Source organism: Vipera ursinii (genome assembly GCF_947247035.1).
Source record: "Vipera ursinii genome assembly, chromosome: 2".
In the NCBI taxonomy this organism is placed as follows: Eukaryota; Metazoa; Chordata; class Lepidosauria; order Squamata; family Viperidae; genus Vipera; species Vipera ursinii.
In genome coordinates this window covers 177,714,413-177,728,355 of record NC_139513.1, presented here as the reverse complement: position 1 = coordinate 177,728,355, position 13,943 = coordinate 177,714,413, and the positions used below count along the sequence as shown (strand labels likewise).

The 13,943-nt window shown below is 42.4% G+C and overlaps 1 protein-coding gene across 15 annotated transcripts in view; it reads left to right on the top strand.

Moving 5' to 3' along the window:
* Positions 1-13,943, top strand: part of CNN1 (calponin 1) — an 81,090-nt gene that overhangs the window by 61,991 nt on the left and 5,156 nt on the right. For 14 of the 15 annotated variants that reach the window (XM_083354712.1, XM_083354713.1, XM_083354711.1 and 11 more), the window contains 4 exons: positions 6,884-7,005; positions 8,263-8,329; positions 9,676-9,813; positions 12,726-12,836. In XM_083354712.1, the coding sequence (XP_083210838.1) occupies positions 6,884-7,005; positions 8,263-8,329; positions 9,676-9,813; positions 12,726-12,836 (438 nt within the window). Of the gene's footprint in view, positions 1-4,527; positions 4,630-6,883; positions 7,006-8,262; positions 8,330-9,675; positions 9,814-12,725; positions 12,837-13,943 lie in introns of all 15 variants that reach the window. The other variant, XM_083354707.1, reaches the window with a different exon arrangement.

The window sequence follows — 13,943 nt, the reverse complement described above, 5'->3', positions numbered from 1 at the left end:
CGGTCTGGGGGAGCTCTACCCCTGCCTGGGCACTCACCCCCTCCTCTTCTCCCAAGGAGCAGGCTTCCGAGCCGCCAAACAGCTGATCATCACTGTTTTTGGCGGCTCTACGGAAACAACGGGGCTGACAGCCGAAATGGCTGCCATCAACGGAGCCTTGCCACCCAGAAGTCCCCATCTGTTACTTCTTGTCCTGCCCACAGGTGCTTTGGAGAATAGGTTGACCCCAGGCCCCCTCTTTGTGACAACCCTTTAGATCAGAGGTGTCAAACTGCCGGCCTATGGGCCGGATGCATCACGACGAAACCACACCCACCCCATTGCTGGCAATGTCTGCCTTAGCTATTAGAAGACTGCTATCCTGTCACCCCTAGTCCTTCTCTGTATTAGACATACCCAGTTCCTGCAATTGTTCAGTGTATTTTTAGCCTCCTAATTCTAATTATCTTTGTTGTTCTTCTCTGCACCTTCTAGAATTTCAATATCTTTTTTGTATTGTGGTGATCAAAATGTATGTAGTATTCCAAGTGCAATCTTATCAGTGCAGTATAAATCAGTACTAATACTTCACATGTTCTTAGTACTATCCCTCTGTTGGTGCAACCTAGGACCACATTGACTACTGCAATGTCACATTCATTTGCCGGTATATGAGGAAACCTTGTTGGCATCTGTTCTGGAACTGTTAACTAAAATGCTTTATAGTCCCGATCCAGACAGCATAACTCAACGAAAATGATTTTAAAACAAATATTTATTGTCCAGGAATTCTAAGCAAAGACTTAGGTTTGCAGTAGATACGTCTGATCATAGCAACATATTCATACCCATATTTGTTCATTCTCATAGTGTAAAAAAGGAGTAATTTCTCCATCTCAGCTAAGCATTGTTACGGATGATAATCGATGTGTGCACGATGGTTGATTAAAACGAAAGGCTTTTTACAACCTGGCATGTAGCCAGGATGTCCTGCAATAAACTTTGAAGTTCCTCCCACTGACTAGATAAGATATAGGACTGACTAACAACTAGACTAGAGGGACGCGGTGGCTCAATGGGTTAGGATGCTGAGCTTGTCGATCAGGTCGGCAGTTTGGCGGGTCGAATCCCGAGTGCCACATAACAGAGTGAGCGCCTGTTACTCATCCCAGCTTCTGCCAACCTAGTGGTTCAAAAGCACGTAAAAATGCAAGTAGAAAAATAGGGACCACTACGGTGGGAAGGTAACAGCGTTCTGTGCGCCTTTGGCATCTAGTCATGCCAACCACATGACCACAGAGACGTCCTCAGACAAGCGCTGGCTTTTTGGCTTTGAAACAGAGATAAGCACCGACCCCTAGAGTTGGAAACGACTAGCACGCATGTGCGGGGGAACCTTTACCTTTACTTTAACAACTAGACTACATTTCCCAGAAGCCATCTCTTAAGGAAGCAGTGTTCAACCCTTTAAATGCTAAATGTTCGTACACACAGGATACAACATTAACCCTGTAAATGCTAAATGCTCTAACACAGTTCTTAATTCCTAAGCTATCTATATGCTGTGCTGGACCAGATGGATATACACTGGTCCAGCACAGCATCTAAAGAACAAATAAAGGTCTTGAAGAGCCTTTTAACCAGAGAAAAAGCCTGCAGCAGATCTTTCCCCCTATACAACTCAAAGCAAAACTCCCCAGACCTTTGCAACAGCTTGCCAGAAACCCTGGATGAGAGCTTTCTAAAAAAAATGTCAGAAGCATGGCAATAGGCTTTTTCCACTTGCCTCCCTAATAACAAATGCTGTTTCCATTAAACCAAATCATACTGTTGGCCTGTTGACCAAGTCCAGATTGTCCAAACTCTTAATCAGATTACACCTGACAGGAACACTTGCCTTAGTTTGCTAATACATATATGCTGGTTTGGGCTTTTTAAATACCCAGCAGCTGCAGGAATTCACAATCTGAAACAAAATTTGACATGTGGAAGTACTCTAATCAAGTTCCTCTCCCAGCTGAATTACTCTGAATGAGTAATAAACATTTGTGTGAAAAATAAACAGGAGTCAGGGAAAAAGAAAAATAATCTCTTTTTTAGTGGTTAAAATCTGATGTGGATCAACATCAGACCTTCGCTCCTTCCGGTGCGATCTAAAGACTTATCTGTTCGAACAAGCCGGCCTGGCCTGATGGGTGATGGGTTTGGGTTTTATTGTTTTTTATGTATTTTAACTTAACTTATTGTTATAGTTTTTGGGCATCTTGTTTAATCTTTTTTAACTTTTGTATTCTTGTTTTTTAACATGTATTGCCCTGTTCACCGCCCTGAGTCCTTCGGGAGAAGGGCGGTATACAAATTTAATAAAATAAAATAAATAAAATAAATAAACTTCCAGCAGATACTTGAAAGCTCCTTAAAAGGTGTGGGAGAAACTACATCTCTTGTAGTTTGATTTTTACAGGCTTGCTATATTGCTCTTTGCAAGACATGGTGATGAGGCAGAAAGAAAAACAATTAGTGTTGCTCTACTCTTATCCAGGGCTGGCTTTAGCCAAGGCTAAGTAGGCATTGACCTAAGGCACCACAGCTTAGGAGGCACCAATGCTGCCTCTCCTTCCAAGTCATTAAAAATGCAAATTTACCACACTGGTGAAAGGTGGCATCATCGGTATAGCCTGGGGGTATCATCCACCCTTGAACCAACACTGTTTCTATCCAGTGTTACTTCAGCTTGTGGACAGGAGATGTCACACTCAAATACTTCTTTTTGTCTTTGAATTCCTTGTTTTTTTAAGAAAAGACTTTGTTTGGGTTGGGGGAGGGAGCAATCTCAATCTGTTCTTTTCTGTCTTAGATAAGAAGCCTTGTTTATTAACAGAACGTTCAGAAGTGTAAAATGGCAGAGTTCATTTTCTCATCTCAGTTCAAGGGATATGTAGCCCAGGCTCCATTCTAATTTTCTCCATCTCTTTGCATAAATGAAGGATTGCCATTTTTTCTATTATGACTGACTTGTATTGCCATGAGTTTAGATTTGAAAACATTCAGTTTCTGCAGTGTATGTACATGGTACAAGGAGAGAGGGTCCAAGGAGATCAAACTAAATAAAAAAAATCAAAGGAAATACATTAACAGATGGCAATCAGAAATAGATTTGTGAAACATCATGCAATTATGTCAGTGAAATAAACCATATTATAAATCTACCTTGGAGTAAATTTGGGAGATTTCATTCCCATCAGGTTTGTGGGGAGATTAATACTTGCAGGAATAAGATATCTTTAGTGTATCTCTTTCCCTGAAAATAATCTTGTTCACTTTTATAAATGCACAAGGTAATAGAGCTCTTGACATTTCCTTCCTTTCTGTTATGGGAAGAATAACCAATGTCCTCAGAAGTACGATTTTGAAATTAGGTGTGTTCAAGTGTGACAGAAGAAAAGCAGCCTTATCAGAGGCCTCCACAGGGCTGTAAGTGTGGAAGATGTTCTTTGTGAAAATATGAAGTAATTTTTTTGAATGACTTAATGTAAGAGAGTAATTCCATTTCCCCACATGCCAAAACAAGCTACTTTTTGTCCAGATTTTAAAAATGAAAAATGTGGACAAAAAAGTCCAGCATGGAAATCAGCCAAACAAAGAGGCAGTAAGTTGGATCTGATTTACTTGAATCCTTGGGTCACTTATAAAAAAATGTGAAATTATGTGTAAGTAACTGCCCTTGCCAGGAAAAAAAATCATAGCTCACAGTAGGATTTAGCAAATGTGCGGGAAAACAACTATTCCCCTACAGGGAATATTGCAATCCTATCTGAACTGTAGGATAGCTGGTATACTGTGAAAACTATGGACCAAGTCAAGCTGTGAGGGATCTTTGAAGCTAAACTCTCTTTGAGGTTTCCCATGTACTGTATCATCTGAACAATTCAATCGTGGGTTAAAATTATCCTTTACTAGAAAAACAAAGTTCCAGAGTGGCCTCATGAAAACAGGGGCTTCCTAGCTGCTTCAGCTGCTGCATTTTGCTTTGAGTCCATGGGTGTGTTCTGATACTGACAAAGGTGAAGAGAGATGATTTTGAAATAAAATGGAACCTAAGAGAAGATGATAAGGATGCCAGGCCAGAAGCTCAGAAGACTCTTGTCACTCATTTTAATAAGCGGAGTCCTAACAAACTAAAAAAAGAAAAAACAAATTTTTCAGCTTTTCTTACTGGTTTTGTGTCTGTGAAGATTCTGAGCCATCTAGTTCATGGCTTTGTGGTTTTGCAATTAGCCACAACTTCTAGCTAACCTTGCTGATATTACAAAGCTAAACAAGGCCGGTTCTGATTAGTATTTGGATGGGAGATCAACTGGGAATACTCAGGCAGTTCCCTAAACTGAGAAAAACATCTGAGAAGGAAACAGTAGCAAGCAAACCACTTCCATAAAACTTCCAAGAAAACTGCAATCAGCAGGATTCAAAGTTGATTCAAGTGAACCTTTGACTTTTTAAAGCTAAACAAGTTAACACTTTTCTCTGTTTGCCTCCATGTCCACCCAGAACATTTTGTCCCAGTGGCAGATTGCTTATAAAAGATACAGGAGTAATGCCAGCAACCAGTGTTTCTCAAAACAAGAAATTGGGAGTAAGATTAGAGAGTAGGTGAGTTTAATGCTACATATTGATATGAACAATCAACAGTTCTTTGGAAACCCCCTTTTAATAATCTATTTACTGAACACACCTACAGGCATTTTCTTTGCTTCAAGTGATGTTTCATTTGTTCTATACTCCCACCTGCACTGTTGTTTCAAACCTTAGATTCTCTTCCATGAGCCCTTCTTAGGAGGCTCATCTTGAAAGAAGGAAGAGATTTTTTTATTATTATTATTATTTTTGGTGACATATGCCCACCATCATCCTGGAGCAGGAACATTTTTGCTCTAGCATTTTTCCTGAGTTTATTTTTAGCAATAATGAGGAGAAACATAGTCTATGAAGATGCCTAATCTTAATTATTCCATCACCTGTCATATTTTTCTGGCAGAATCCTTTCACAAGGCTGAAATACTGCTTTGAATTTATTTTTATTTTTTTGACAAGATCACAAACTCTTCAGAGCTGTCTCCTGTCACTCAAGCAACCTATTCCCAGTCAACCAGTCAAACTAGAGCTTTAGCTGCAAACGCCTTAGAAGAAAGGCCAGGACTTGGCTTGCAAGTACATTTCCAAATAAAGTGGCAGACTAGTGCGAAGATTGCTTTTCCCAGTGGCATAATAATAAAAAACATGGGTTATTAGTCCCTGTGGATTCTCAAGGATCATATAAGACAGGACCTTTCAACCAGTGGTACAGGTACCACCTGTGGTACATTGGCACCTGGCAGGTGGTACGTGACCATCCTAGAAAAGTGGTAGCAGGGGAGGGGAATGAGCTGAACCGGTGGCAGCAATGCACAAGCCTGAGCAAGAGATGGCTGGAGCTGCAGGGCTGTCAGGACTCAGTGGAAGCGCCAGGATCAGCGCCAGGATCCAGCTGGAGCTTGGCGCTGATCCTGGCGCTTCTGCTGAGCCAGAAGAAGTGCCGATCAGCTGGAATGTTGCAGCATCTCAAGGGTCTTGTGATTTACATTCAGATACCGGGCAACTGATTCATATTTATGATGGTCACAGTGTCCCAGGGTCATGTGAAGTGACCAAAACCTGCTGCAACCACCCAGCAAATGGGGGGAATAAAAACTAAACACCCCCCCACCCCACCCCCACTGCCAATCCTCAACAGAATGGCTCACAACAATGAAAACCTCGGACAGGAGGAAGAGCGCCACTGGGCGGGCAGGCAGGTGTCTTGCTCGGCTGTGGCTTGGGGGCACTTTTTCAGTGCCATTGTAACTTCAAACAGCCACTAAGCAAACTGTTGTAAGTTGAGGACTACCTGTATTTCATTACTTTCCCCCCTTTTTTTTGGTCATCAAGTTTTTTGACACCTTGCTAGGCGACTGGTGGTACTCAGATGTTGCCATATCCTAAAAGTGGTACAATGGGTGAAAAGGTTGAAAAGCCCCAGCCTAGAGGAAAACCCTGTAAGTTGAATTCTGGCAGATTCTTTCCTGGGAATTAGGGAAGATCCCATGATGTTGCAGGTTCAAAGCTTTGAAAACTACTGAGGCACAGCTGGCTTCCATATAGCAAGAAAAACCTTTTTCCAGCTCTTATTACTCATGGCTGTAGGTGGTCCTGGACGAGACAGTAGGGTAGCTACTAAGGCAGTGCACCCTTCAATAAAGCTTGGAATAAATTTTTTGGGCTCCACACTGGTGCAGCATCTTTGTGCTATTCCTTAAAACAGCCCATCTTTTGCCACTTCCTGAAAAAAATTGCCAATCCCATTAAAAATCTTTGTAATTCTTAAAGCAACTGCTACTTTTATTTCAGGCTCATGCAGATGTCTCAAAAAAAAAGATGAACTGCTTTGATGAATGAATGAGAGGTGACATGCTTGTATAAGGTCTGAAAAATTTCAAATTATTTCTGGAGAGTCCAGAGCCTTGGTGGCTACATTCAAGATACATTTCTTTCAACGTGCACACATGGGCTGGTCTGGAAACTGTAAAGCTGCAGCATCATAGCTAGAATGCTGAAGGGGAGAGATCTATTTGTAAACTTCTCTGAAAGAGAAGCACTGATTGCTGCTGTGTTGCTGAGTTATATTCCAAGTGTTCATACTGACATTTTACCCATCTAACTCTGAATGTATTATCTTACATGCATGATCTTACACATTTCTCAGTCATTAAGGTCTACTGGGGATGCCCACTGGATGACATGACATTTGCTAAGAATTCACTAGGCAACAACTTGTAAAAGGTTGCTTTCTTTACAAGCATCCAAATATGCATATTATTTCTTTCTGCAGCTAGCACAGAAATATGATCCGCAGCGGGAACTTGAATTGAGACAATGGATTGAGGAAGCAACAGGGAAGCGCATTGGAGACAACTTCATGGAAAGTCTGAAAGATGGAGTCATCCTGTGCGAGTAAGACAACACAGAAGGAGGGGGAAGCTTGTTCCCCAAAGACTGAGGTGGACAAAGAAGGCTTAGTGCCAGTTTAGACTAGCATTAGTTAGCCGACAAAGAGAATAGTATGCTTAACTTATTAAGAAAAGGAAATGTTTGCACACTTCCCTCTAGCTTCACAGCATTAACTGTTTTAATTCAAATTAATTTTTTAATGACTATCTTTTTCTAGATGGGCATTTTCAGATATACTGTATGGGGGGGGGGAATATTCTCTCCTTTTAAAAAAACCTCGTACATGATTGTTGAGGAACATTTTTATTTAGATTCACAGTTCATGCTATGCCAAGGATTCATCATTGCCAAAGTCAATGAATGACTTATTATAGATAATTTGATAAACCTGGATAATAAAACAAATAAAACTACAATTACTTAAAAAGAAGATAAAGTAATCTGATGTATCCCCTGTGTTCAAAATGTTGATCCCTAAATATGTTCCCCCAATTCCAAGTAATGGAATAACTCAAGGATGCTTTAAATTTAAGACGGGACTGAAACACATTGCTTTTGGTGGCTTCGGCATAATGAAATGCATCAAAGATGGATTTTCCCCCCAGGTTATTTGGCAACTCTATTTACCATCTCAGCCAACTGGCAGAAAAGCAGATGTACCACTGTTTCCATTTTACTGCATTTGTTTTTATTACTATGAATATTAAACAATTTAAACATAACCAGTATTTGTACACACAGGTATAAGGCTGCAATGCCAGCTCTATATGTTTAAAGCAATCTCAAAGTATTTGTAGTATCACTGAAGCACATCCCTTAATATTTTTTTAAATTCCATTCAATTTCCAACCGACAATCATGACTAAAAACATCTCCTAAGTTGCTTAATAAAGACACTACTTTTTTGGAGACCAATTAATTAAGACCTTGGATAATCTGCAGCTTTTAATATATTTAATTGATAGTGAATGCCTGGGGGCTTTAAAACTAAGATTACTGAGCTGCACTGGGTCTTTTTTGAAGATGGAAAAATGATACAGCAATTTTCTTCTGACTGACCACTTCTTGAGTATATTCCATAGGTGAGCACTCATCAGTTTTTTTGTTTAGATAGAACTTTTCAGAAGAAAAAAAGTATATAGGTTGCCATTTCTGAATTACGTGGTATTCTTGCATCAAAGTAAATGCACAGAAGTCCTATATTGATGTTGAAGAAATAAATACCTTGGGATAAAACTTTCCTTTCCCCCTCTCTTTCAGACTTATCAATAAACTCCAACCTGGATCTGTAAGGAAAGTGAATGAGTCTACCCAGAACTGGCATCAGGTACCATTCTCTCTTACCTATGTCCAGATCAGTGCTACCTTTATATTATTAAGAAACTTTTACTAAGGTTCATAGAAAAGGTTATCATTATGGCAGCAGGAAATAGCTGAGCTTTTCTTTATTACACAGCTGCTTGCTATAAATAATAATATATTGGCAATAGAAACAAATGTTTCAACTAAAATAAGGTTAAAGAAGTGAACTATTAACAAATACAAAAGTATTGGACAGAAATAAATAGTGAAATTCTACTTCAAAGTGTAATGAGCAAAAATATGCAACCAAATATTGTGGGAGAAAGACTGGCTGATGCATTTGGGAGTATGAAGATCAATGAAGCTCCAAATACTCCCTCTCAAAAGCAGCTTTTATTGCTAGAGTTCTGCTATGCAGTACATCAGCAGCCCCCAACTTTTTGGGTACCAGGGACTGGTTCCGTGGAGAGGTTTTTGTGTGGACCGGAGGGGGCATGGTTTTGCATGCTGCCTACATCCTATGGATGAAGCTTCATTTGTTTGTGCAGCCCAGTTTCTGGCATGCTGGGGCCTGGTGCCGGTCCATGGACCAGGGGTTGGGGACCCCTGAAATACACATTTGTGGCTGTTCTGATAGTACAGAGCAATTACCGAACAGGGCAGAATAACATTCATCTTTCTACTTTCACATCTTTTTACTAACTGTCACATCTTTGCTGACTGTAAAAAGAGGAGGAAGCACTTCTGGCTCATGAATCCACTCATTACTAGAAGAGTCCTTTATGCTTGCACTATTGCACTTAAGATGCATTATGTAGATGGCTACAACTTTTCCCCTTAAGTTTTGAGATAGAACTAAATCAGTCTTTCCCACCATAATGGTTTTCAGACATGCTGGAATTACAGTTCCATGCCATATTGGAAAATACTGCCTTAGACCTTTACATCCCACCATCCACTTTTTTAAAAAAAAAATTCCATTTATATCCCGCCCTTCTCCGAAGACTCAGGGCGGCTTACAAGCTTAGCAGTATCCTTCATTCTAAGTATATGCCTTCTTATTAGGGCTTTCACACACACACCCCAAGCGGCATTATTACAAAGTCAGCTTATTGCCCCCAACAATCTGGGTCCTCATTTTACCTACCTAGGAAGGATGGAAGGCTGAGTCAACCTTGAGCCTGGTGGGATGCGAACCTGCACTAACTGCAGGCAGCTGGTGTTACTTAAGGAGGCATTAGCCCACTGCTCCACCAAGGCTCTCATGATGGCGATGTTGGATTGGCTTATTAGGAGAAGCATTGTAAAGGAAACCATTCCTGGAGAACTCTCAATGATTGTAAAAGATTAGTTGACTCTCCTGTTTTGCAGCTGGAAAACATTGGCAACTTTATTAAGGCTATCACAAGATATGGAGTGAAACCCCATGACAGTTTTGAAGCAAACGATCTCTTTGAAAATACAAACCATACCCAGGTCCAGTCAACCCTGATTGCTTTAGCTAGCGTGGTAAGTTGTTTTTCTTCAATAAACCCTGTATGACAACATGAAAGTGTTTCATAGATATCACCCTAATAATCTAATATTGGTTAACACAATCACCATATTGCAAATGTGAATGGAGGCCAAAATCACAGTGTGAACTAAGATTTCATTCAAAATGATAGTCTCATAGCTAGCTTTTCACTACTAGAAGAGAATACCTATTATACTGCCTCGAATCTACAATATCCCTTATTGGTCTATAAGTCTTTTTTCAGAAGTTATATTGATGGGCCCCAGGAGCCTAATGATCCTGAACGGTTCCAGGTGGCGCTTGGACCTGTGCCTGCCATCTTCGCTCACAGCCCGGTCAATGCCTTAGTGGAAGCCTGGGAAAAGGCAGCCACAGAGGCACTTGACCGCGTTGTGCCCATGCGGCCCCTGTCCCGGCGCAGATCCCAGCTGGCTCCATGGTTTTCTGTGGAGCTCCGGGAGATGAAGCGTCAGAGCCGGAGCCTAGAGAGCTGTTGGAGATCCAGCCGGTCTGAATCTGACCGATTGCAGTTAAGAACCTTTACGAGGTCTTATCTCGCAGCGATGGAGGCAGCAAAGTCTAATTACTTCGCTGCCCTCATCGCGTCCGCAGATAATCGCCCGGCTGCCCTGTTTAGGGCGACTCGCTCCCTCCTTAATCAGGAGGTGAGGGAGGAGCCCTTGCAGGGTTGTGCCAAGGAGTCTAGTCAACATCTGATGGACAAAATCGCTCAGATTCGGGCCAGTCTGGACTACGACTGGGCAGAGTCTGATGGGGGGGAAACGAGCGGTCTTGGGAACGTTATCTGGGAAGAATTCGACCCTGTGACTCCCGAAGAGGTGGACAGGATCATGGGGAGGCTGAGTTCCACCACGTGTTTATTGGACCCGTGCCCCTCCTGGCTGGTATATGCAGCTCGGGAGGGGACACGAGGCTGGCTCCAGGCAGTAATAATTGCTTCTTTGAGGGAGGGTAGTTTCCCTGCTGCCTTGAAGGAGGCGGTGGTGAGGCCCCTCCTCAAGAAGCCTGCCCTGGACCCGGCTATTTTGAACAACTATCGTCCTGTCTCCAACCTTCGCTTTCTAGCGAAGGTTGTTGAGAGTGTGGTGGCACATCAGCTCCCTCTGTTCCTGGAGGAAGCAGATTATCTGGGCCTCTACCAATCAGATTTTAGGCCCGGGTACAGCATGGAGACGGCATTGGTCGCGCTGGTAAATGAACTCTGGCAGGCTCGGGACAGGGGTTGTTCCTCTGTCCTAGTCCTATTAGACCTCTCAGCGGCTTTTGATACCATCGACCATGATATCTTACTGCGGCGCCTCAGGGGGTTGGGAGTGGGTGGCACTGTTTTACAGTGGTTCTCCTATCTCCTGGGTCGTTCGCAGTTGGTGTTGGCAGGGGGGCAGAGGTCGGCCTCGAGGCCTCTCGTTTGTGGAGTCCCTCAGGGGTCAGTCCTCTCGCCCCTCCTGTTCAACATCTATATGAAGCCGGTGGGTGAGATCATTCGTGGTTTTGGGGTGGGGTATCATCAGTATGCTGATGATACCCAACTTTTTATTTCCACCCCAAATCAACCCAGTGATGCCCTCACCATGATGTCCCAGTGCCTGGAGGCGGTGAAGGTCTGGATGGGGAGAAACAGGCTTCGTCTTAATCCCGACAAGACCGAGTGGCTGTACATACTGGCATCTCGGGTTACCCAGTCTATTCCATCTTTAACTATGGGGGGTGAGGTGTTAACTCCCGTAGATAGGGCTTGCAACTTGGGTGTCCTCCTTGATTCACAGCTTAGTTTAGAAGATCATATAGGAGCTGTGACCAGGGGGGCTTTTGCCCAGGTTCGCCTGGTGCGCCAGTTGCAGCCCTATTTGGATTGAGATGCCCTACGTACAGTCATTCATGCGCTCATGACTTCTCGGATTGACTACTGCAATGCTCTTTACATGGGGCTGCCCTTGAGGACCACTCGGAGGCTCCAACTGGTGCAGAATGCGGCCGCGCGAGTGGTGATGGGGGTCTCCCGATACTCCCATATAACACCTCTGCTCCGCAAGCTGCATTGGCTTCCAGTTGCCCTCCGGGTGAGATTCAAGGTGCTGGTGATGACCTATAAAGCCCTAAATGGCATGGGTCCGGGAGCACCTTCTGCCAGCGTTAACTTCCCATCATCCTGTGCACTCCCACAGAGAGGGCCTCCTCAGAGTGCCGTCGGCCAGTGAATGCCGACTGGCGGCCCCCAGGGGGAGAGCATTTTCTGTGGGCGCGCCTGCCCTCTGGAACCAGCTCCCTGTTGAGCTCCGGATGGCTCCTGACCTTTGCTCCTTTCGCCACGACCTGAAAACTTGGTTATTTGAGCTTGCTGGCCTGGACTGAGGGATTGGAATTTTAAATTTTTAGAATGTGATTTACTTGTTGGGGCTAATTTAATTTATTTTTAACTTTGTATATTCTGTTTTAACTGCCCTGTACACCGCCCCGAGTCCTTCGGGAGAAGGGCGGTATATAAATCCAATAAAATAAATAAATAAATAAATAAATAAATAAATAAATAAATAAATAAATAAATAAACCTCCCTTCAGTATTTTCAGTTAAATACTGTATTATAGAAGTACTAAGAGCAAGTATAGAACCCTTTCCCTTTGCACCTCCATATATGCTCAGCCTAATTTTACACACTTATAAGGAATGTGCTGAGATTTCAGCCTGGACATCACAGAGATGATGTCTCAAGGAAACCATTTGCAGAACTAAACGGGGTTTTGATCCAGTTTGAAATGAAATAACTAGGTCTGAGGCTGGGGAAAACTTCCTGTTGTTCTCAACCACTCTGCAAAACAGACCTGTCTCATTCTGGCAAATACTGGAGAGAAACATCTGAAAGGATTTCTGATTGTCACAACACAGGCAAAGACAAAAGGCAACAGGGTGAATGTCGGAGTGAAGTATGCTGAAAAACAACAGCGAAAATTCCTGCCTGAAAAGCTGAAAGAAGGAAGGAACATCATAGGACTGCAGGTGTGTAGCTTCAGTCATAGCAAACTGTTCCCCTAAGATACAGATATTTTGTAGCATTGTCTGTAGGGAATAATTTAAGATACCTTGCTATACCTTCAAAATTAGTTTTTTTGTCCAAATGTGTACTGTAGCCAAATACATAATTACCATGGCAGTTCCACACGAGTGCTTTCATCCTTCTGCCCAAACTTCCTGAAACAGTTTGAGATTGATCTGCAACATTTCTCACCACAGTCAGCCTTGAAGTACTGAGAACTAGTCAATGCTTCCTCCAGTTAATTAATTGCAGAGGAGACACAATGGTGCCAGTGTGTCTGCTATTCTTAGCTCATATGAATCAGCCAGGTGTGCATTAGGCAGTAAAAAATGCTGATGAGAATTATGAACAAAACACTGAAAATTACAGGGAGAGAAGCAACAGAAATTCCCTTTCTCCCAGCTTACATTGCAGGGAAAGAAAATATGCTATTAGAAGATCAATTTCTTCTCCAAAATAGACACATCAGGAGGCTCGATCTTAAGCATGCTTTGAGCCCACTGCTTAGGGAAAAGAAGAAAACAGATACATTTATGTCAATTTCACATGAGCTATTTACATCTGGGTTATTGTGTGCAGGGTATCAAAACAATTTACTGCATAGTAAACAAGAGTCAGTAGATATGCACCAAACATATAGGAGCAGTTGCTGTAAAGATAGGCCTATAAAACTCTCAAGTCACTTCTGTTTAAGGGCTCAATGAATACCAGTGGGGAATTGAAAATGATTTTGTTTTGTAGGCTCCACCACTTTGAAATAGGTAACATTGTAATGCATGTGCAAAAGGAGTGGGGCTTGCAATATGATGCTATTTTCATCATTCTGACCCCATCTGGCCCCCACTCTAGATGTCATTGATGCTATGCCAGCTGAAGCCTGCAGCTGGGAAATGGCAAAAGAATTTGCCCACATACTGAAAACAGACCACTCATGAACTTCTTCCAAGCTTCATCACTGGAAACATCAGTATTTTATGCTGCAGCCAAGCTAGAAATTAACAGGTTCAATTGGTCATAAGGAGAGAAGTGTAGATTCAATTCTTGAAAGAATTCAGAAATGGTGCAAAGAC